This window comes from Myotis brandtii, unplaced genomic scaffold, assembly GCF_000412655.1.
Source record: "Myotis brandtii unplaced genomic scaffold, ASM41265v1 scaffold29, whole genome shotgun sequence".
NCBI classification, from domain to species: domain Eukaryota; kingdom Metazoa; phylum Chordata; class Mammalia; order Chiroptera; family Vespertilionidae; genus Myotis; species Myotis brandtii.
Genome location: NW_005361075.1, coordinates 1,274,117 through 1,297,297, shown reverse-complemented (window position 1 = coordinate 1,297,297; position 23,181 = coordinate 1,274,117). Strand labels below are relative to the sequence as shown.

The following is a 23,181-nucleotide window of genomic DNA, read 5'->3' as shown; positions in this document are numbered from 1 at the left end:
TGTGACTCAAGTTCAAATTGGTCAGCATTTATTGATCTCTTGATACTTACAGAATTTCCTACTTCTTATAAGTAGAAAAGAGTAATAAAAAAGGATAATTTCTCTGCCCTTGAGGCATTTAGAATAAAATATAGTACATTTTAAAAAGTCCTAGAACACTTGCTATGCAACATGTAAATAAACATTTATTGCTAAGGTATAGGCAAGAGGAACTGAGTACTGAGAAAATTGATATTTCATTGATCATTTATGAACTCTCTGCTGGGTCCCTAACCATAAAAGAGATATGTGTGTCATGTACACACAGCACCTGCATTAATTTTACCATCCCAATGTTGAGAATCCTTGGAGAAGTTGTAGTTCTTGTTTGTTTGTTTAAATAGTCTTCCCTACTAGATTTTCAGCTCCTAAAAGAAGTTGATGGTGATGAAGAAAAATGATGATAGAGAATGGTTTATTCGATAGAATTCATCAGGAAAAATCTAACTGCCAAAGACTAGAGTTTTGAATTGAATTCTTTGGTGGAGGAAGGAAAGAAAAGCAGAGCCAATTGAATCTGTATGTTTGGAGAAGTAGTTAGTATTTACCAAACATGTCATTAAAAACTAAGAAATATCCTGGTGAATGAGTTTTCCTAGTTCTTCCCGACACTCACAACCCCCATTCCACCACCTTATACTCAAGGAGAGCTAGATCCTCATTAAGGAGAGCTAGATCCTCTGTCTTCCACATACAATCCAACTGATGGAAGGAGCAAGGCTGGTAGGTAGAGAGAGTGCTGGAAGTCGCCATGGTACTCATGTTAGTACTCCCACAAACTATATTTTTAAAGAACTCTAGCCCAGTTTGGCTTGGTGGATACAGCCTCGGCCTGCAGACTGAAGGGTCCCGGGTTCAATTCCGGTCAAGGGCACATGCTTTTGGGTTGTGGGCTCCATCCCCAGTGTGGGGCGTGCAGGAGGCAGCCAATCAATGATTCACTCTCATCATTTGATGTTTCTGTCTCTCACTCCCTTCCTCTCTGAAATCAATAAAAAATATATTTAAAAGAAAGAATTCCAGCCCTAGCCGGTTTCGCTCAGTGGATAGAGTGTCTGCCTACTGAGTGAAGGTTCCCAGGTTCAATTCTGGTCAAGGGCACATGTCCTGGTTGTGAGATCAATCCCCAATAGGGGGCGTGCAGGAGGCAGCCATCTCATCCTTGATGTTTCTATCCCTCTCTTCCTCTCTGGAAAAAAAAAATTTAGTCTCTCTTTCTCCGCGCCGTGGGCCAGAGGGCACGGCTGTGCCCGGGAAAATGCCCGAGAACCCGCGGCTGGAGCTGCCCGAGGAACACGGCCACCCTAAGCCGGGACGGGTCTTCTGTCCTCTTTCTCTCATCGTGGTGGCGTCCAGGCCAGAAGTCAGCTGTCGTGGCGTCCAGGCCAGAAGTCGGTCTGGCAGACACCTGCGGGAGGCAGTGTGGTGTAAAAATATATATGATTTTAAAAAAGAAAAAATAAGTCCATGAAAGGCTATGCCCTTTTTTCTAATAACCCAAACCACTTGAGTTTCCAAGTAAGTTATTTTTGTTGTTTATCCTATTTCTCTTCTCTTGAAATTTAAACTCTCTCTGAACTCTGAATATAAAGGTAAGAAAGAGGCAGACGGCTGGCCTTGCCGATAGCGACTAACCCACCGGTAGCCGAGGAACTCGGTTTCGACTGGAAAATGTGGAGAAACTCGCGCCCCCAAGAGGTCTTAACGCCCGGATCAGCAGGACCGGGTAGGCTAGCATCCCGTGACGATGCAGCGCGACAGATAAACTACAACTCCCAGTGCTCCGCGCGGCCCGCCGGCGTTACGCAGCTTTCGTTGATTGGTCGCTGGGGATATTTGAAAGGAGGGGCTGGCGCGGAAACGAAGGTTACATTTTGGGTCCTTAGCGGAGTACTCAGCCTGGCGGGTAAGTCTTAGACCTGCAAAGGTGGGCACCTCTGGGGCAGCAAGGAGGAACTCGTGAACTTGTGTACGCACCAAGGTGAATGGCGTTCCCAACACTGACTTGAGGGAGAGGCGGGGGCGGCTCTGCCAGGGAGGGTCGGAGGTCTCGGGACGCCCTGGTAGGTGTTGAAGGGCTCTGTGGGGCATTGGGGTGGTGGGACGGGTAGAGTGAGTCCAGGGATCGGCCGCCTAGAAGGAAAAGCGGAAGTTTCGGTTTATAACGGGAGCCCGGCGTCCTGGCCTCGGCTTTTTTTCTTTAAGATTTCTAATGAGATTCTTTGCTCCTGCCCTTCATTTAACTCCATTACGAATCTTCTCCGCCCTCTCTAATCCGTCTCCTTTCCCCTAGCCCTCCAGCGCCATGAGGAGCTTTAAAGGAGTCAACTTTGGGACTCTGCTAAGCAGCTCGAAGGAAGCTGAAGAGTTGCTGCCTGACTTGAAGGTGTGGGTGCTGTCTGGCTCTACATACACCTGGCTTTCCAAGCTGAGCTGTTTTGTTTCTGCCTTATTGGAAGAGACAGATTAGTAGCAACTCCATTTATAGTTCCTTTCCTTATCTCTTTCCCTTTGTCCCATTCACATCTTCCTCTCCTCCTAGGAGTTCCTGTCCAAACCTCCAGCCAATTTTCCCAGCTGCAAATTTGATGCGGAGAGAAGACATACTTGTGATGCCATTCTGAGGGCTTGCAACCAGCAGCTGACTGCCAAGCTGGCTTGCCGCAGGCACCTGGAAAGCCTGCTGGAGCTGGCAGAGCTGGCTTGCAATGGCTACTTGGTGTCCAACCCCCAGTGCCCACCCCTCTACCTGGAACGAATTCTTTTCATCTTTCTGCGGAATGTTGCTGCACAGGGAATCCCAGAGGCCACACTCCGATTAGCTCAACCCCTCCATGCCTGTTTGCTGCAGTGTTCTCGACAAGCTGCTCCCCAAGACTATGAGGCTGTGGTTCGGGGCAGCTTTTCTCTGCTTTGGAAAGGGGCAGAGGCCCTGGCGGAGCCACGAGCTGCATACTCAGCTCGACTGAAGGCCTTGAGCTTTCTAGTATTGTTAGAGGATGAAAGTATCCCTTGTGAGGTCCCCCACTTTGCTTCTCCAACAGCCTGTCGAGTGGTAGCTGCCCATCAGCTATTTGATGCCAGTGGGCATGGTTTGAGTGAAGCAGATGCTGACTTCCTAGATGACCTGCTCTCTAGGCATGTGATTAGACTCTTGGTGGGTGAGGAAGGGGACTCCCCTGGTCCTCTGTCTCCCCAGAGGGCCCTCTGTCTCTTGGAGCTCACCCTGGAACACTGCCGTCGCCTCTGTTGGAGCCACCTCCATGCCAAGGCCACTAGGGCTGTGAAGAAGGCCCAAGATTACCTAAGGAACACCAGCCTGGCTCCCAGCCTCCGGATATGCCAGCTGGGGGTAAAGATGCTGCAGGTCCAGGAGGGAGAACCCCAGGCAGTGGCCAAGCTCCTGATCAAGGCATCAGCTATCCTGAACAGCAGCATGGAGGCACCGTCACCCCCACTGCGGGCATTGTATGACAGCTGCCAGTTCTTCCTCTCAGGCCTGGAGCGGGGTAGCAAGAGGCGCTATGGACCTGATGCTATTCTGAGCCTCTTTGCTCTTCTTGGCGGGTACTGCTCCCTCATTCGACAGCTTCAGGATGGTGTGAGTTATAAGGTCCTGGAGATAGGGTGGGAATGTGGCTCTAAGCCCTGGCTCCCTCCTTGGACTATGCAGCCTAGTCTATCCCGAGAGGGCAGTGGTCCCTCCTGATGTCCTTCCTGCTCTCTGGGTTGTGTCAATTCTCTAGAACTCTAGGTCAGTCTTTCCCTTGGAGCTCACACTTTATCTCTGTTCCTCAAACTAACCTTCCCCTTCCTTCCTCAGGTCTGTGGGGACTCCTCCAAGCAGCAGCAGTCTTTGGTTCAGCTGCAATTTCAGGGACTTCACCTCTATACTGTGGTGGTTTATGACTTTGCCCAAGGCTGCCAGGTACCGTCTGGGAATCAAAAAGCCTGGACATGTCCTAGGATCTGAGGTTGTTCAGCTGCCCTCAGTAGAGCTTTGGGGTGGCTATGGCTTTAGGTATGGGGTGGGATGGGTGTCACGTACCTATTATGTCTCCTCTCACCCTCAGCCCTTCTTGTCCCTTCAGGTAGCTGACTTGGCTGACCTTGCCCAGCTGGTGGAAAGTTGTAAATCTACTGTTTGCTGGATGCTGGAGGCCTTAGAGGGCCTATCAGGCCAAGAGCTGACTGACTACCTGGGAATGACTGGTTAGTGCCCTGGGGCCCAGCTACAAGGTTCTTGGGAGGGTCATCACTCATTAGGCAGGCAAATAGCACTTGCTGGATGGTTCTGACCACTGTGGGGGCTCCTTATGGTTCAAGGAGGGAGTGAAAAAGATGTGTATAAGTATCAGTTACTCTATATTTAACAGCAGAAAAGAAGTGATGAAACTAACTTGTAATAGCAGATACTACTTTTTTCTCATTGGTTTTGAAATCTGGTTTGGTATTTGTTCCATGAAAACATTTGTACTTGATGTGCGATTTTATGACCTTTCTATATAAAGAACATTTACAATTTAATTTTTTAAAACCAGATGAAACATTCACCTGGTTCAAAATTCAATTTGCACAAAAGAGCATACAGTGAAAAGCTCTCCCACTCCTAATTCTAGTTACCCAAGTCTGCCTCTGCAGAGGCAATAATATGATCAATTTCTTATATATCCTTCTGGAGATATACTATGTTTTTATTAGCTAACATATATACTTCTCTCCCCCCTTTTAATTAAAATACACTTACAGAAAAGTACTAAAATCATAAATGTACAGCTTGATGGATTTTTTTTTACAAAGTGAACATACTGTACTTTGTAATAGTGCCCTGGGGCCCAGCTACAAGGTTCTTGGGAGGGTCATCACTCATTAGGCAGGCAAATAGCACTTGCTGGATGGTTCTGACCACTGTGGGGGCTCCTTATGGTTCAAGGAGGGAGTGAAAAAGATGTGTATAAGTATCAGTTACTCTATATTTAACAGCAGAAAAGAAGTGATGAAACTAACTTGTAATAGCAGATACTACTTTTTTCTCATTGGTTTTGAAATCTGGTTTGGTATTTGTTCCATGAAAACATTTGTACTTGATGTGCGATTTTATGACCTTTCTATATAAAGAACATTTACAATTTAATTTTTTAAAACCAGATGAAACATTCACCTGGTTCAAAATTCAATTTGCACAAAAGAGCATACAGTGAAAAGCTCTCCCACTCCTAATTCTAGTTACCCAAGTCTGCCTCTGCAGAGGCAATAATATGATCAATTTCTTATATATCCTTCTGGAGATATACTATGTTTTTATTAGCTAACATATATACTTCTCTCCCCCCTTTTAATTAAAATACACTTACAGAAAAGTACTAAAATCATAAATGTACAGCTTGATGGATTTTTTTTACAAAGTGAACATACTGTACTTTGTAACCAACATCTAGTTCAAGTAATAGCATCATTTAGACTCCATGTGCCCCCTTCTGTTCACTAACCCCCAACAGCAACCTCTGTCCAACCAGCATAAATTAGTTTTGCCTATTTTTGTATTTTATAATAAATTTCCCCCTCAGTTTACAAAAGGCATGGCCCTTTAGTCTAAATCATATACACCTATTGAGTTCAGTCATTGAAGGTTTTGGAGAGCTTGTTATATTCATGTTTTCAGTGGTTGAACCGTATTATAGAGATGAAAATATCAGCAGGAGTCAAAAATTATTAGTATGAAAATTCTTCCCACAGAGTATTGAAGACTGACTTTTTCTTCCAGCCATCTGTATCTACTATGTGCTAAGCACTGTTTTGAATACTTGAATATTGTCAGTAAACAAAAGATTCCTGCCCTCATGGAGCCACATCCTGGTTGGGGGAGAAAGATAATAAACAATACAATAATTGGATTGCCAACATATTAGAAAGTGATCAGAAGTATGGGGGAAAGGAAAGGTAGAGCAGGATAAGGGAATTAAGATTTCAAAGTGGGTGAGGGGGGCAAGTTACCATTTAAAACAGGATGGTCAAGGTAAGCCTCATTGAGAGGATGCATGAGCAAAACCGAGGATGTGATGGAGTTGGCCACGTAGACACCTGGGAAAGGACATCCCTGTCAGAGGAAATAGCCAGTGCCAAGGCCTTAAAGTAGGAGAGGGTTTGGTGTGTTCAAGGAATAGCAAGGAGGCTCTGTGGCTTCAGTAGAATGAGGGAAGAAGAGGGAGGAAAGGGGCAGGCCAGAGTATTTTCCTAAAATGCTGACCTTTGAAGTGAGATGAAGACAGGGATTGGAATGTGAGGAGAGGCGAGCCCTGTTTGGGAATGAGGACTCTGCTTTTGTAAAACGAGTGCAGAAGGCCTGGCTGGTATGGAGGACATGGGCTAACTTGGAGCAGGAAGGGAGTGCTACTCCTTTCTCATTCCCTAGCAATAGGTGTTCTGTCTGATCTGGAAGCTGCTGAGTGGTCCCAACGGAGAGGGCAGTGGGAACCATTCCTGTGCCAACTGTTCTTTCTCTCTTGCAGCCTCTTACACGAGTAACTTGGCCTACAGTTTCTATAGTCACAAGCTCTATGCCGAGGCCTGTGCCATCTCCGAGCCCTTCTGTCAGTGCCTGGGCTTGGCGAAGCCAAGTACCTATCCTGAAGTGCCTCCTGAGAAGGTATGAGGATGGGGAGGGAGGTTATGTTGGGGGAAGAAAGGGGCTTGAGTAGCATGAAAGGGCCTGTCCATGACCCTGCTTTGGAGTACGGTGTTAGGAGCTACGTATTGGCACCATGACTTCTCAGACCTCACCTGTACTGTCATTTAATTAATTTTACTTATTTATTTATAAAAGAGAGGATGAAGGGAGAGAGGAGGGAGACATTGATGTGACAAAGATACATAGATTGGTTGCCTCCCATACACCAGGGATTGAGCTTGTAACCTAGGTATGTGCCCTGGCTGGGAATTGAACCCGAGAACTTCTGGTGCACGGTACAATGCTCCAGCCGACCTCACTGGCCAGGGCAATTTTTTTTTTTTACTCTCTTTTTATACTCTCTTTTTTTACTCTCTTTTTGTTCTAAGCCAGTGGTTCCCAGCCTCGCTGCACATTAGAATCACCTGAGTAAACTTAACAAAATTCTAATGCCTGCCCTAAGCTAATTACATCCAATTGCATCAGAGTCTATGGTGCTGGGGCTCAGACATCTGGATATTTAAAGTGTTCTCCTAAGTGGTCCTTTGGACAACCAGAGGGAGTCCCACTGTCTTAAAGCAAGAATACCCATGAAATGAGGGGTTGGCTGGATCGGCAGGCAAGGTGGGTCGTAGAGGGCCTTGGGTTTCATCACGAGGTACATGGGTTGAAGTGGCGGCATGATAGCAGATTGGCGTCTTGGATTTCTCTGGCATCACTGTGATGAATAAACGAAGTGCAAGGACAATACCGGGTACCCAGGCTGCCCTAGTAGCCTAGGCCGGAGAGGGTGGGTGTCTGAACTGAAGGAGCTTCCCAAGGGATAGAAAGAACTGACCGGTGAAAGAAGTCAAGGCTTAACCTGGTAAATGATTGGTGGTGGGGGAGGGGGAAGGAGGAGTCAGCTGATTTATGGGAGGATTATAGGAGGAAGAGGAGGTTTTCAGGGTGAAGACTGAATATGTGGGTGGGTTGGATTGAAGCCTCAAGTTGAGAGCACCCAGGGTATTTAGTTCTTAGGTGTCTCCTGCTTTAGGGCAGGGGTGTTGGTCAGAGGACCCCACCCACCCCCACCAGGTGATATATGTACCTGTAGCTGCATGTCCTCTCCCACTGTTCGTATTCATTGGGTCCCCTCTCCAATTTGGTCTGTTTCCTTTCTCTGGTCAGTTGCACAGGTGCTTCCGGCTACATGTAGAGAGTTTGAAGAAACTGGGTAAACAGGCCCATGGATGCAAGATGGTGACTTTGTGGCTGGCAGCCCTACGGCCCTGTGGCCCCAAACACATGGCTGAGCCAGTCACCTTCTGGGTCCGGGTTAAGATGGATGCAGCCAGAGCTGGAGACAAGGAGCTACAGCTAAGGTGAGTTGGGAGGAGGTAGGACAACCATGTGTGCCCCATGGCTAGGGCTGGCTTTTTGTATTCATGGTTATGTTCATCCTTATGTCTGAAAAGGGCACTGATTCCTCCATTATTGTTCACTGAGTGCCTACTGTGTGCCAGGCACTGTGCTCGGTTCTGGGGAAACGGTGGTGGCAGGTAGTGTTCTTGCTTTCACGACTGGAAACTTACTGAGCTCTCAGTAAGCCAAAGCTGGGACTCCTTGGCCTGGGGTAGAGGCTCCATGCTTCACGGTTCCCCAGGTGCTGAGCCCACCCTCTTTCAGAACTCTGCGAGATAGCCTGAGCGGCTGGGACCCGGAGACCCTGTCCTTCCTGCTCAGGGAGGAGCTGCAGGCCTACAAGGCGGTGCGGGCTGACACAGGGCAGGAACGGTTCAATGTCATCTGCGACCTCCTGGAGCTGAGCCCCGAGGAGACACCAGCTGGGACCTGGGCTCGGGCCATCCATCTGGTGGAATTAGCTCAGGTGCTCTGCTACCATGACTTTGCCCAGCAGACTGACTGGTAAGGGGGAAAGGTGGGGAGCCCACTCTTGTTTCTTGCCCTGGGTCTTCTGACTCTGTGGAGCCTGTTTCCCTCTCTATGTCCCTGAGCACCCCCTTCTGTTTGTGGCCATGGGAGCTCATTCGGAGGGTGAGGCCAGCGGTCCTGCAGAAGGCTCCAATTAGGTGCACCCTCTCCTTCCAGCTCTGCCCTGGATGCAATCCGGGAAGCCCTACAGCTTCTGGAATCAGTGAGGCCTGAGGCTCAGGCCGAAGACCAGCTCCTGGATGATAAAGCACAGGCCCTCCTGTGGCTCTACATCTGTACCCTGGAGGCCAAAATGCAGGAAGTATGTGGGGCTGAGCAGCACTGGGTACAGGAATTGTGCTCCCTGGGTCCCCGTAAGCTAGCACTGACCCTGATTTTTTTTAACCCTGATCTCTCATCCAGGGTATTGAGCGAGATCGGAGAGCCCAGGCTCCTAGTAACCTGGAGGAATTTGAAGTCAATGACCTGAACTATGAAGATAAACTCCAGGAAGATCGTTTCCTATACAGTAACATTGCCTTCAACCTGGCTGCAGATGCTGGTAAGGACCATGGTCATAGTGTGCTGGGATAGTCTCCTCTGTGGCTTCCTAAGAGCCAACCGGACACCCCAGGTGTGGGGGAGACTGGCCCTGTAGGCTGGGAGGTGAGTGGGCAAAAAGAGCAGAGGGTGTTACGGAGAAGGTGGCATTCTCCCCAGATGGCCCACGCTGAGAGAGTGGCTGGTCCCTTTCTTCTGACTTACAGCTCAGTCCAAATGCCTGGACCAAGCCCTGGCCCTGTGGAAGGAGGTGCTTACAAAGGGGCAGGCCCCCACTGTGCGGTGTCTCCAGCAGACAGCAGCCTCGCTGCAGATCCTAGCGGCCCTCTATCAGCTGGTGGCAAAGGTAATGGGGCAGGACATTGACCCAGAACAGAAACCCAGTGCCTTCACTTTCTTTGCCTACGTACCTGCTGAGAAGCCAAGGAACCCAGTGTGGGCTCTATCACAGGCCTCTCTGAGTTTAAATCCACACTCCATCATTCATTAGTGCATGGCCTTAGGCAAATTACTTAACCTTCTAAGGCCAAGTTTCGTTATTTCTGAAATGAAGGTAATAATAATAACTACCTCATAACATGGTTAGCATTTGGTGAGATAATGCATGGGAGATGCTGCACATAAACAGAATACTCAAATGTAAACCGTAATTATTATATTAATTATTAAGTAATTGGAGACCATAAATGCCTGAAAAATACATACATGCCTGTAGACACAGTTCTACATATTTACATGCATTGTCAGAAGGTTTTACAGACTCCCTGAAGCTCTTCCTTGGATCCCACATTAGAAGTGTGGGCTCACATTAGGAACCCCTGAAAAAGAACATGGCACTTAAAGGATCTTTGTTATTGTGGGTCTTTAGGCTCTATTTCTAGCACGGGGAACCTGGGAATCTTCCTCAGCCGTAGATTTGAGTCTTGGCTCTACCACGTACCTATTATGTGAATGTAGACAACTTAACCGATGTGATTCTTAGTTTCCTCATCTGTTAAATTGGGATTAGAATTGCTATGAAGATAAAATGAGTTGATGCATGTAGACCTCTTGGCACAGTGCTTGACACAGAGCAAGTACTCAGTAAATCCTGGCTATTGATGATGACTGGCGTCTAGGCTTTCAAACAGAAGGGGGTAGGAAGGTTTGCAGGCTCCCTCACTGCTCTCTGCTCAGGCTCCCTGAGAAGGGCTGATGGTTGCTCTGTCTGGGTAGCCACATTCCAGCCAGAGGTCAGACCAAGGTTCCAAAGGGCTCAGGAGCAGAGGGTAGAAATAGAGGCTTGAGCAGGAACTGGGTAAACTTGCTGCTATTGGCCAACCAGCCCCTGCAGGCTCTGGAGGTCCTCCTGCTCGTACGGATCGTCTCCCAGAGACTAGAGGACCACGGGAAGGCAGCTGGCTCCTCCTGCCATGTCGCCCAACTTCTGCTGACACTTGGTTGTCCCAGCTATGCCCAGGTGAGTGCCCAGCCTATCTAGCCTGGGGGTTGCAGGGGAGACATGGCTGTAGTAACCCATCTTTTCTCTTAGAAGATAGGATACAGCTTCGCTGCCTTCTACCACCATTTCAGCTGGAGGCTCATAAAGTGTGGAGTGGTTGGGAGGCAGGCATCTAGTTCCTCTCACTGCAAAACCAATTGTTCATTGAGTCTAATAGATTCTGCATCAGGAATATGATGCCAGTCCTATATTTGTCATTAATTTCTGTTGCCCTGGTTGATCCTTCTTCACTTAGGACTGTTACCACATCTCCTTGCCTCCAGTTTCTTCCTTTTCCACGTTTGCTACTCTCGTGGTCTTTTTAGGAACAGATCTGATCTTAATCTCTTTCCTACTTAAAGGATTTTAATTTGGCTTCTCCATTACCTAAAGGATACTGTCCAGACCCTTCACTTTGTATTGACACCTTCTGTATTCTGGTTCACATTTTTTCTTGCCGCTCCCTACCATGAACCTTATGCCGATCTGTCCCAGTTACTTTATATTCCTTGCATGTGCCTCTCTGTCTTTGGTTGTATTAGTTTCTCCACCCTAAACACACCTTCTCCCCCCGACCTACTTATTTTCATTCAGTAAACCTGTACTTTCTTTTCAGGGCCTAGCTCAATTCTTTGCTTCTTCGTAAAGCATTTCACATGTTCTTCAAGGGCAGAATCAACCCCTTTCCCTGAGTCCCCATAGCACTAATGGTATTATATCACGATTATATTGGATTGCCTGTGCGCCTACTGCATTGCAAACTATTGGTTGGAAGGTCCTACTTACTCCTTATTCATTTGTCTTTCTAACATAGCGGTTAACCAAAAGGTACTCAATGAACATTTTAGTGAGTGAATAACTCCTGTGTAGATTATAATATTTGAAATGATATTTAATTAGACATGTTTGACATTTGCTTGCGAGTGCTTTAATCCACTTTAATTTGAAGGCTCGGGCTGCCTCTCCTCACCAGTATGCTTGCAAACCCCGATTGCTCCCTTAGTTACACCTGGAAGAGGCGGAATCAAGTCTGAAGCTACTGGATCGTACCACTGACACGTACCTGCTCCTTTCCCTGACCTGTGACCTACTGAGAAGTCAACTTTACTATGCTTACCACAAGGTATTCCTCACATTCGTATACCCGAAGGTCCTGGGTATTAGAAGGATTTTTAGGATTTTCTAGATCTTTGTCTGGCTTCTGAGAATTCCCTGGAGCTAAGAATATTCCTGACCCCGAGAAGCAATGCTGTTTCCTAGCTTTGCCTTCCAAAGAATTGCTCACCAGTGTTCCTCCAATAGAGATACTTTCCTTTCCCTTTTTCTCCAGTTTCCTCGGGGCAAGGAGGAAAGTCTCCCTGAATAGGAACTGGGATGACACTGGAGCCCTAGCCTGAAATCCAGTGGGATCCAAAAACACCTGCATTTCCTCATAAACTAGCTGTGTGACTTTTCCAAGTCTTATGCCCACTCACGTTATAGTGTTGTTGTTTTTTTTAGCTTCTATCATTCTGAGCAGCAGGGGATTGGGCCCGATGATCTCCAGGGGCATCTCACGCTCTGAATTGCCAATCTGACCTCACTGCTCTCCTCTGGCCCCCCTCCTCCTTCAGGTGACAGAGGGCGCCTCTCTGTTGCTGGCTGTGCTTCAGGATCCTGCCCTCCAAAAGTCATCCAAGGCCTGGTACTTGCTGCGTGTCCAGGCCCTGCAGCTGGTGGCAGTCTACCTTAGCCTCTCATCAGACAGCCTCTCAGCCTCTCTGTGGAAGCAACTCTGTGCCCAAGGTGAAAGAATAGGGTGAATGGCCCTCCTTGGTTGATGTGTGTGGTTTGTGCACTGTCAACTCTTCTCAGCCCTTGTCCCCTCTGCTGTCCAGCTATGTGGATGAGCCTAACCAGAAGCTGCACAGAACAGGCCTGGGACAGCAAATGAGTTTCAGTTCTCCTACTGACTCTAATCCAGTGGTTCTCATCCTTCCTAATGCCGCGACCCTTTAATACAGTTCCTCATGTTGTGGTGACCCCCAACCATAAAATTATTTTTGAGGCTACCTCATAACTGTAATTTTGCTCCTGTTATGAATCGTAATGTAAATATCTGATATGCTATATGTGTTTTCCGATGGTCGCGACCCACAGGTTGAGAACCGCTGCTGAATTGATTGCCTAGTGACTGCCTGGATACTATACCAACAGTGTTTCTGAGACCCCATGTAGTCTCAGGGAATTCTGTGATTGATTAGCTCTTCCTGCCTTAGGTGCATATGGAAAAGAGTAGCAGCATGCTTTGCATTTGCTGTCTTCACAGTTGAAGGTGGTGAAGTTCAGGCCACATCATCTCCCTTCTTGTCCCCTCCTCCCTCACTTGCACAGGCTGGCAGACACCTGAGACAGCACTCATCGACTCCCACAAGCTTCTCCGAAGCATCGTCCTCTTGCTCATGGGCAGTGGTGTACTCTCGACTCAAAAAGCAGCCGTGGAGACACCTTTTCTGGACTATGGTGAGTCCAAGGAGGAGAGCAACGTCCTGTAAGAATAAACAGGCGAGATGGTGGGGCTGGCAGTTTTGTCTCCAGAGGATCCAGGCTATGACTGATCATGGTCTTGTCTCTCTCCTCTACTACAGGTGAAAATCTGGTACAAAAATGGCAGGTGCTTACAGAGGTGCTGAGCTGCTCCGAGAAGCTGGTTTCCCACCTGGGCCGCCTGGGCAGTGTGAGCGAAGCCAAGGCCTTTTGCTTGGAGGCCCTGAAACTTACAACGAAGTTACAGATACCGCGCCAGTGAGTACAGGGACCAAGAGGATGCCAGTTCTGGAACCTGAGTGCCTGTGCCTTGACTATGGGTTCCCAAACTATTCCACAGATTAATAACATGTTATGTGTGGAGGGGTTGGTGGAGCCCCTCCCGTGGCTAAATAAGTGGAAATGCTGAGTAAATCAAGGTTTGACTTTTTTTATTTCCTATAGGACTTCTCATGTCCTCCAATATGCTAATACACATTATAAATCTCCAAGTGGGAGATCTAGTGTACAGTCTTTCCTTAAATCTCTTTGTCCACAGGATCCTTTTTTTTTTTTTTAAATAATGCAGTTTGGGAAATCCTGCCCTCACACACAAGGAGGAGTTGGTTTGAGGGCAGCGTAGAAGGTTTTCCCCAGGGAGCGGAGGCTGGAAAAGACTGATGGCTCTGCCCAGGAAAGGAGCAGAAAGACTCTCCAGGAAGGCAAAGGATTCCACTAATTGGTTATTATCTCCTCTCCCAACAAGGTGTGCCCTGTTCCTGGTGCTGAAGGGAGAGCTGGAGCTGGCACGCAATGACATTGACTTCTGTCAGTCGGACCTGCGGCAGGTTCTGTTCTTGCTTGAGTCTTGCACAGGTGAGCAGCCATGCCCATGCCCATGGGCTGTGGTAAGAGGGACACATACACTATTTAACAAATCTTTCTATGTCAGGGTTTGGTTTCCTTCTAAATCAGAGACTTCTGGTCCCAGGGCAAAACTCCCTTTACTTCAATCAGACCATTGGTGCCCCTCCTTCGGATAACCTGTCCAGGACTAACCCTATTTGGTTCTAGTTTTCAGTATCATCTAATACATTTGGGCCATTTATAGTTAAATGGAATTTAAATAAAATTTAGAATTCAGTTCCTCAGTCACTTACCACATTTCACATGTTCAGTACCACATGTATTTAGTGACTATTGTATTAGACAATACAAATATAGTGTCCTCAAGAGGCTTAAGCTAATAATAAAATATTGTATTTATGATGTTTTTTTTTCTTAACCCCTTTTATCTCTAGTAATTCATTTGACCCACACAATACCCTCACTTGCAATTGAAAAGTCAATTGGGACCATGGATTTTGTTTTTTTCATTTGTAAAATGAGAAAGTTGAGAAATTCAATGTTTTAGGCCAGAATCACGGGGCTAGTCAGGGGCAGAAGCCAGGATTAAGGCTTGGGCCTCCTGGTGCTGGCCTGCTTTACTGATCCACGCAGTCTTCTGAGCTGCAAATAATGGGGGCTTTGCCGGCTGTGTTGGTCCATTGTTGAAAGGAAAGAAAACATTAGGGATTTTATTAAAACAAAAGAATAAACCATACTAATATTTAATATGCTAGTACAGTAATATGTGAGTAATTAGTTAGTAGTTAACACACATATGAGGGAGTTGGACCCTGGGGTAGCTCGAGAAGCACTTGGCATCATGTCTCCTAGTTTTATCATTCTTGTTCTGCTCTCTCCTCAGAGTTTTGTGGACCAGGCCAGCGCCCAGACTCTGTGAAGAAAGTCCACTTGCAGAGGGGGAAGCAGCGGGCCCCGGGCCCCTGTCCTCTGGAGCTCCCAGAGGAGGAGCTCTTCCTCAGAGGCCCTGTTCTGGAGCTGGTGGCCACGGTGGCCAAGGAGCCTGGCCCCATTGCACCTTCTACTAACTCCTCCCCAATCCTGAAAACGAAGCCCCAACCCAGCCCTGGCTTCCTGACCCATTTGCCCACCTGTGACTGCCCACTCTGTGCCAGCCCCGTCCTCTCGGCAGTCTGTCTACGCTGGGTGTTGGTCACGGCCGGGGTGAGCCTGGCCTTGGGCCATCAGGCCCAGGGTCTGAATCTCCTGCAGGTGGTGCTAAAGGGTTGCCCTGCGGCCACTGAGCGCCTCGGCCAAGCCCTGCAAGCTTCCCTGAATCACAAAGTACCTCCCTACCCCGACTCGCGCCTCTTTGATGAGATCTTGGCTCAGGCATACACACAGCTGGCACAGGAGGGGCTGAGCCAGCCATCAAACAGCCTGAGGAAGGTCCTAGAGTCAGGGCTGAAGTTTGTGGCAGCACGGATACCCCACCTGGAGCCCTGGCGAGCCAGCCTGCTCCTGATGCAGGCCCTTACGAAGTTGGCTGGCCTTAACTGCTGCACTACCCAACTTTTTGCAAGCTCCTGGGGCTGGCAGCCACCATCAATAAAGACTCCCCCAGGCTCAGAGCCTGCTAAGCTTCAGAAGCAAACACATTCTAGACGAGGGCGCCAACAGGCGGTCTCTGCAGCCCTGCCCCTCCACAAGACCTCTCGGAAAGGTCGGGAAGGTGGAGGAACACCATGTACACCTAAGCCCCCTGGCCGGCCTAGGCAGGCTGGCCCTCGAGTCCCTTTCACCGTGTTTGAGGAAGTATGTCCTACAAAGAGCAAACCTGAGGTTCCCAAGGCCCCCAAGGTACAACAGAGAGTCCAGACGCGCCTGAAGGTGAGGTGGGATCGGGGCCAGGCGGTGTTGGTGTTGGGTGGGGATGGTCCCAGAGGAGAGTTCTATGGAGCAGGGGCCCTTATGGAATAGCTTCCCAGGGCCTGGCGGCACCTTGAGCTCCCCTGTTACCTGCAGGACCCCTACATCTTCCACAGGAAGAACTAGTTCCAAGTCTTCCTTTGTTTTGAACAGAAGGCACTTTCCTTAACTTGAGGATTCCTTTCCCCTTTCACCCTTCCTCCTTATCTTCTAGTGCCCCCTCCTCTCCCTCTCTCCGCGTCCAGGAGTTACTGCCCCTGACTGAATGTGGCAGTATTTGTGGGAGGTTAATTCTTAAATCTTCCCCAATGGCCTCCGTGTTGGTGCCGCCACAGCGCCATCTGCTGTCAGATGATGTCTTGTCACTGAAGGCCCCTTGGCCCTTCTCTCTTTCCCTCCCATCCCAGGTGAACTTCAGTGATGACAGTGACTTGGAAGACCCAGTAGAGGCACGGCTTGCAGAGGAGCCCAAGAGACGGGGCACTGCTTCTCGGGGGCGAGGCTGGGGCCAGGCTAGGAAGGGCCCAAGTGTGAAGACTGATATGGTGGCTGACCCAGGTAGTGCCCTCGGGCCCTCTGGCCGCAGCGGCAGGACCCGGAGGGCCAAGAAGGTGGCGTCAGGATATGGTGAGGAGCTGGGCCCTGAGATTATGCGGACCATCCCTGAGGAGGAACTGACTAACAACCAGATGGAAATGAGCTTTGAGATCCTCCGGGGCTCTGATGGGGAAGACTCGGCCGCAGGTATGAAGGCAAAGGCGGGAGGTAGAGATGCATATGTTTTGGGGAGGCTGCCTGGGACCAAAGCACAGAAATAACTAGTGTCAAAAGACGGTCTTTTGTTGGCTTTGGACTGGACCCTAGAAGGGAAAACAAAGGGGATGGCAGGAGCAGGGAGCTCTGTAGAAATGTCATGTTCTCCCCAGATGGGAAGACACCAGCTCCAGGGCCGGACACAGCCATAGGAGAATGTGAACTGTTGAGACGGGATTCCAGCAAAGAGGAGCTGCCCGTCCTATGCCCAAGCAAGAAGACAGACAAGGATCTTGGTTCTTGGCGCCAACGTCCCGCAGCCCCTATAGCCATTGGTGAGGTCCGGTCACTTGCAGAGGGCTGAGCCTTTAGGTCTCTTGATCCCAATGCTTTTCCAGTCTGTCCTTGGTTCTGGCTTTGGATCCCACCTGGATCTGGTAGCCTCTGAACCTGGGTTTGAGTTCCAGCGCTTCTGCTACCTGTGTGCCAGCCACTCAACCTCTCTGAGCTTTTGACTTAACTGTCAAGTGGTTTTGGGGAGGATGGGGCAAGTTCATGCATGTGAGTTACATAGGACCCTACTTGGCACATTGCCCTTTGTAAATGGTAGCTGCTACTTTCCAAGGGGGAGCTGACATAGGGACTCCTTGGCAAGTGCCTGTCAGCTAGGAAGCAGGGGGCTCATCTATAGCAAGTGTCGACCTTCGTCTAGGTGTCTCTGCCGTGGATTCCATCTGTGACTCACTGAGCGTTGCTTTCCGTGGGGTCAGTCACTGCCCTCCTAGTGGGCTCTACGCTCACCTCTGCCGCTTCCTGGCCTTGTGCCTGGGCCACCAGGATCCCTATGCCACTGCCTACCTTGTCACCGAGTCTGTCTCTATCACCTGTCGCCACCAGCTGCTCACCCACCTCCACAGGCAGCTCAAGTGAGTGTCCACCGTCCCGAAGACTTGTGCTGGGGCAGACTGGGGGGGAGGGTCCCGACTTTGAAGGAGGGAGAACTCACCCCTACTTGTGTTGCTTGCAGCAAAGCCCAGAAGCACCAGCCACTGGAAATAGCAGACCAGCTGCAGGGGCTGAGCCTCCAGGAGAGGCCTGGAGGTATCCCTCTGGCCCGCCTCCGGCACCTCTTTTCCTTCAGAACATCGGGATCTGGCCATTTCCCCCAGGCTGAGAAGGAGAGTTTCCAGGAGTGCCTGGCGCTGATCCCCAGTGGTATGGTGGCTCTCCTGTCCTTTTATTCATCTTCTTACTGAAAGGCTGGGTGAAGGTATTTAAGGCATTAGTTAGCTCACGTAGATTTATGATCCTTATGGAAGGACATGTCATACCTTTTCATTGATTAGTCATTTTGTTATTCTCACCAAACAGACATACCCTAAATCTGGAAGTCTTTTTTTTAATAATATATTTTTATTGATTTCAGAGAGCAGGGAGGGGAGAGAGAGACAGAGTAACATCAGTGATGAGAGAGAATCATTGACCGGTTGCCTCTTGCACGCCCCCTACTAGGGACTGAGCCTGCAACTTGGGCATGTGCCCTGACTGGGAATCAAACCTAGACCTCTTGATTCATAGGTTTACACTCAACTACTGAGCAACACTAGCTGGGCTGGACGTCTTTTTTTTTTTTTTTTTTTAACCTCAACTTTGACTTACCAACAAATTCAATGTCTTTATTCAGGGGTAAGTCCAGATGTCCACGGGCTCCCTATGCTAGCATGAAACACGTTAACAGATTATTTGAGTGCCTCCTGCTGTGCAGGGCCCTTTGTTCATTTCTGTAAGGGACACAAAGAAGTATAAGACATGGTCTCTGCTCCCAGGGAACTCTTAGGGAGAGCATCTTGAACTCCAGTGACCAGGGGAGACTTCTTAGAGTTGTCTTGAGTGCCAGATAGGGATTGAGTGCAGAAGACATTGAAGGGAATTCCTTGTAACAGCTGAAATGATTCTGGGTATATTCTGTGTCAGAGGTGACTGTGTGTGTGTTGGCCCTGGCCTCCCTCCAGCCTGGAACGGTGGGCAACACCCTCCTGCTGACCCGGCTGGAAAAAGACAATCCCCCAGTCACTGTGCAGATCCCAACTGCCCAGAACAAGGTACGTTTCCTGGGCCAGGGAGCAAAGTTGGGCTGGGGTAGGCTTCTGGTCAGACTGCTCACATTCTGTGGCTGGGAGATAGAGAGATGGTGATCACGTGGACAAGCAGAAATCTCACAACCCCATCTCCCAAAGCTTCCTCTGAGCTCGGCCCTGAAAGAATTTGATGCCATCCAGAAGGAACAGAAAGAGAACAGCAGCTGTACTGACAAGCGAGAATGGTGGACAGGGCGGCTAGAGCTGGACCATAGGATGGAGGTGTGTGCCCCCAAGGTGGGGTGGGGTCAGGCCTGTCCTACGAATGACCTGGGGGTGCCAATGTCTTCTTTCTCAGGGGTGCCCTGTCAGTGCTAAGGTACCTCGAATCCTTTCTGGAATTGTAGGCCTAAATAAAAAATTACGTTACGTGGGAAGGACTTTAAACAAGAGCCCCAAACCTGAGGGGTTATGGCAATGGAGCACTTAAAGGTATACACACACAGGAAGAAGGACTGACGCCCATGTCTCAGCTTCCCAGCTTTAGCTTTGATTGCCCACCTGTCTATAGTGATATGTAACAGATTCTTATTTATACTCCCCAGAGTCTCACCAAGTGAAAAATGTTTCTAGCTTCTTGCCTTTTCATTGGCAGTTATGTAAGACAAATACACACATTGGAAAGCCCACTTCCTCATCTCCAGAATGTCGGTGCCTGTGGGGAAAGAAACTTTGCTTCATCTCTGACTGAAGGTCCTGTTCTTCTGCACTCAGGTTCTCATCACTTCCCTAGAAAAGGATGTGCTGGGCTGCTGGAGGGGGCTGTTGCTGCCACTCAGTGAGGACCCGGGCCCCGCCCAGGAGGCCTCCCGCCTACAAGAGTTGCTGCAGGAATGTGGCTGGAAATATCCTGATCCCACTCTGCTGAAAGTGAGTTGAGAAATCAGCGAAGGGAAAGAAGCTAGATTTAATTCCTTCCCACCTGCCACTGTGAGTAGAAATGGAAGCTATGGCACTCACTGACCACTGTTCCCCTACAGATCATGCTCAGTGGTGCCAATACCCTCACCCCTCAAGACATTCAGGCCCTGGCCTATGGGCTGTGCCCCGCCCAGCCAGAGCGAGCCCAAGAACTCCTGAGTGAGGCAATAGGACATCTTCAGGGGCAGACAATACCAAGCAGTAGGCACCTTGTCTTAGTGCTGGACAAGGTAAGGAGCTAAGGCCAGAGAGGCAGTGCCTGGTGGGCAGTGGGCACCAACTCACCCTCTTCTGACTCCTGTGTATACCCGGCTAGGGACCGTAACCTCTGAGTGCTTTTTGCCCAGGACCTGCAGAAGCTGCCATGGGAGAGCATGCCCAGCCTCCGGGCACTGCCTGTCACGCGGCTGCCCTCCTTCCGTTTCCTACTCAGCTACGCCATCATCAAAGAGGTAGGATTCGGGCAGTGCAGACTGGGGCTGATTGGTGGCTATTGGGAAGATAGGAGAGGGTCTTGGGAATGGATCAGTCATGGAATGGGGCTTGGAGTTTGTTGGAGCCAGACCAGGATCCTAATCACCAGTGTCTCCTCATCAGTCTGGGGCCTCGCCAGTGCTGAGCCAAGGGGTGGATCCTCGCAGTGCCTTCTACGTTCTGAACCCTCACAACAACCTGTCAAGCACAGAGGAGCAATTTCGAGCCAATTTTAGCAGGTCAGGAGGATAAGAATAAGAAACAGAGTGGGGAGGGGTAGCAACAACGCATAGGGACAACATGTCCTTTTCTCAAGAATCAGATGTTGCAGCCACTTTCTCATTAGTATCCCTCTGCCAATTTGCCACATGACTCTTATTCCTTTTATTTTTTTTAATATATTTTTACTGATTTCAGAGAGGAAGAGAGAGGTAGAGAGATAGAAACATCAATGATGAGAGAGAATCATTGATCGGCTGCCTCCTGCATGCCCCACACTGGGGATCGAGCCCGCAACCTGGCATGTGCCCTTGACCGGAATCGAACCCAGGACCCTTCAGTCCGCAGGCCGACGCTCTATCCACTGAACCAAAAGGGCTAGGATTTACTGATTTCAGAGAGGAAGAGAGAGGTAGAGAGATAGAAACATCAATGATGAGAGAGAATCATTGATCGGCTGCCTCCTGCATGCCCCACACTGGGGATCGAGCCCGCAACCTGGCATGTGCCCTTGACCGGAATCGAACCCAGGACCCTTCAGTTCGCAGGCCGACACTCTATCCACTGAACCAAATGGGCTAGGGCATGACCCTTATTCTTACTCCTACCTTTTCCCTGCAGTGAATCTGGCTGGAAAGGAGTGGTTGGGGAGGTGCCGAGCCCGTTACAGGTGCAAGAGGCCCTGATGGAGCGTGACTTATATATGTGAGTGCTTAGGGTGGGGAGGTGGGGAAGCAGTTGCAGAGAGGGTATTGCTTTGGTTTGCTTTGGGGTTTTAAAGCCCCTGGTTGACTCAGGGCACCTCTGGAGACATAGCAGAGGCCTAGTATAGCTACGTCAAACTCATCTCACCTTCTGCTTTAGCTATGCCGGGCACGGGGCTGGTGCCCGCTTCCTGGATGGGCAGGCTGTCCTGAGGCTGAACTGTCGGGCAGTGGCACTGCTATTTGGCTGCAGCAGTGCAGCCCTGGCTGTGCATGGAAACCTGGAGGGGGCTGGCATCGTGCTCAAGTATATCATGGCCGGCTGGTGAGTCTTGAGGGGCAAGGCCCATCCTAGGTCCCCACCCCAGGTTTTTTCCTAGGTCTGAAGTTTAAATCCTTCCTCCTCTGTGCCCCACTTTCCTCCCATCCTAGTTCCAAGGGACTTCCTCATTAGCTCAATCTCTCTACTCACCCACCACCACTATTAATTGTATTTTCCTATGTGTTCTGTTTTAGAGTCCTTTGTTTTTCTTCTTTTTTTTCCAGTCCCCTGTTTCTGGGTAACCTCTGGGATGTGACTGACCGTGACATTGACCGCTACACGGAGGTGCTGCTGCAGGGCTGGCTTGGAGGAGGCCCAGGAGCCCCTCTTCTCTACTATGTCAACCAGGCCCGCCAGGCTCCCCGACTCAAGTATCTTATTGGGGCTGCACCTGTAGCCTATGGCTTGCCTGTCTCCCTGCGGTGAGCCCTTGGAGCGGTCCTATCACTGATGGAAGCCATGTGACTGTTCTACCTCCCATACTTAGAGTGAACCCTCAGGATAAATATTTTTAAGTGATTTCCCCAATATTTTATATAAAACATTTCCTTTTAACTTAACCTTAATATAATAAAGATTTATGACTTAAACCCAGTTTTGTGTAGTTCATTTGAAAACATTTGAGGACAAGACTATTGCCCCCTCCCACTATGTGGTACTATAAATAGAACAGCTTGCAGGAGTGCATCTGAGAGCATTGGGAAGAAAGGCAAAACCATAGGACAAAACGGGGCCTGGCTTGGCCTCAGCAGAAAAAGCTAAAAGAGAGGGGCATCAAGGTGCCCTAAGTGGGGACAGAGTTGTTACGGGTAGAGATAGACCCATTGAGAATCTTGACCAGATACCATCACATCTGTCCTGTCTTTGCATTAAGGTATCCTGGGAGTGACACCAGCTTTAATGTCTCACTTCCCCTGCCCCCTCCTAAGTGAAGGTTAAAGGCTGATGTTTTCTCCCCACATATAGCTGTTACACTTGTCAGTGTACTTTGGTAGCAGGTTCTGTAGGGTTCTGCTGCTTATATATAGTTTTCTCTCCCCAATTAGATTGCTAATTTCCTCAGAAACACATATCTTACACGTTCATGTATCCCTCACATCTAACACATGATATAACTTATATATTGATTAATAAACTTATGCTGGAAAAAAACAACAAAACATGCTGGCCAGGCCAGTGTAGCTTAGTGGTTGAGCACCAACCTGTGAGCCAGGAGGTCACAGTTATGTTGGATTTCCAGTCAGGGCACATGCCCAGGTTGTGGGCTCTTTCCCATAGGGGTTGTGCAGGAGAGATTGATGATTTTTGTCATCATTGATGTTTCTGTCTCTCCCTCTCTTTCTGAAATAAATAAAAATATATTAAAATAATAAACAAACGTGGGCTGTACTTGGTTGACAACGTGCCTCCTCACTGTCCTCTCTACCACCAGACTCTCTTCTGCTTAATTTTTCCAAAGCACCACTTTCCCAATGCTATCCCCCCACCCCCTCCACCAGAGAACTTCTCAGGCTTCCTGGCTAATCGGTCACTAGGTCTATACCACACACGTGGAGTCGCATACATTGCTTTGTAATGTTATAGTTATGGCCTCACTATTTTAAAGATTTTTAAGCTCCTGGAAGCAGCAGTCGTGTCCGCTACAACTTTACTACGCTAGACGTGGTTTGTTTTATGAAAGGCACGCGCCGCTGCCTTTACTAGGAGGC

The 23,181-nt window shown here is 49.0% G+C and overlaps 1 protein-coding gene across 1 annotated transcript; it reads left to right on the top strand.

Moving 5' to 3' along the window:
- Positions 1-1,892: 1,892 nt before the first annotated feature.
- On the top strand, positions 1,893-22,062 carry ESPL1 (extra spindle pole bodies like 1, separase). The gene is made up of 31 exons (XM_005869187.2): positions 1,893-1,945; positions 2,333-2,425; positions 2,582-3,640; positions 3,863-3,967; positions 4,131-4,251; positions 6,549-6,685; positions 7,877-8,070; positions 8,375-8,614; positions 8,798-8,942; positions 9,044-9,182; positions 9,388-9,527; positions 10,506-10,640; positions 11,665-11,784; positions 12,275-12,446; positions 13,035-13,163; positions 13,289-13,445; positions 13,933-14,042; positions 14,917-15,902; positions 16,349-16,685; positions 16,868-17,029; positions 17,407-17,620; positions 17,722-17,909; positions 18,669-18,796; positions 18,932-19,054; positions 19,547-19,702; positions 19,813-19,983; positions 20,101-20,205; positions 20,351-20,466; positions 21,068-21,151; positions 21,311-21,475; positions 21,697-22,062. The coding sequence occupies exons 2-31, from the start codon at positions 2,345-2,347 to the stop codon at positions 21,896-21,898; spliced, it is 6,321 nt and encodes a 2,106-aa protein (XP_005869249.1). The 5' UTR covers positions 1,893-1,945; positions 2,333-2,344; the 3' UTR covers positions 21,899-22,062.
- Positions 22,063-23,181: the final 1,119 nt, after the last annotated feature.

Excerpts from the sequence above, each read along its gene's own strand:
- ESPL1 (XM_005869187.2), top strand. The coding sequence starts at position 2,345 with ATGAGGAGCTTTAAAGGAGTCAACTTTGGGACTCTGCTAAGCAGCTCG. Across the intron at positions 3,968-4,130 it reads ACTTTGCCCAAGGCTGCCAG|GTAGCTGACTTGGCTGACCT; the intron begins GTACCGTCTGGG and ends TTGTCCCTTCAG. Across the intron at positions 10,641-11,664 it reads GTTGTCCCAGCTATGCCCAG|TTACACCTGGAAGAGGCGGA; the intron begins GTGAGTGCCCAG and ends TTGCTCCCTTAG.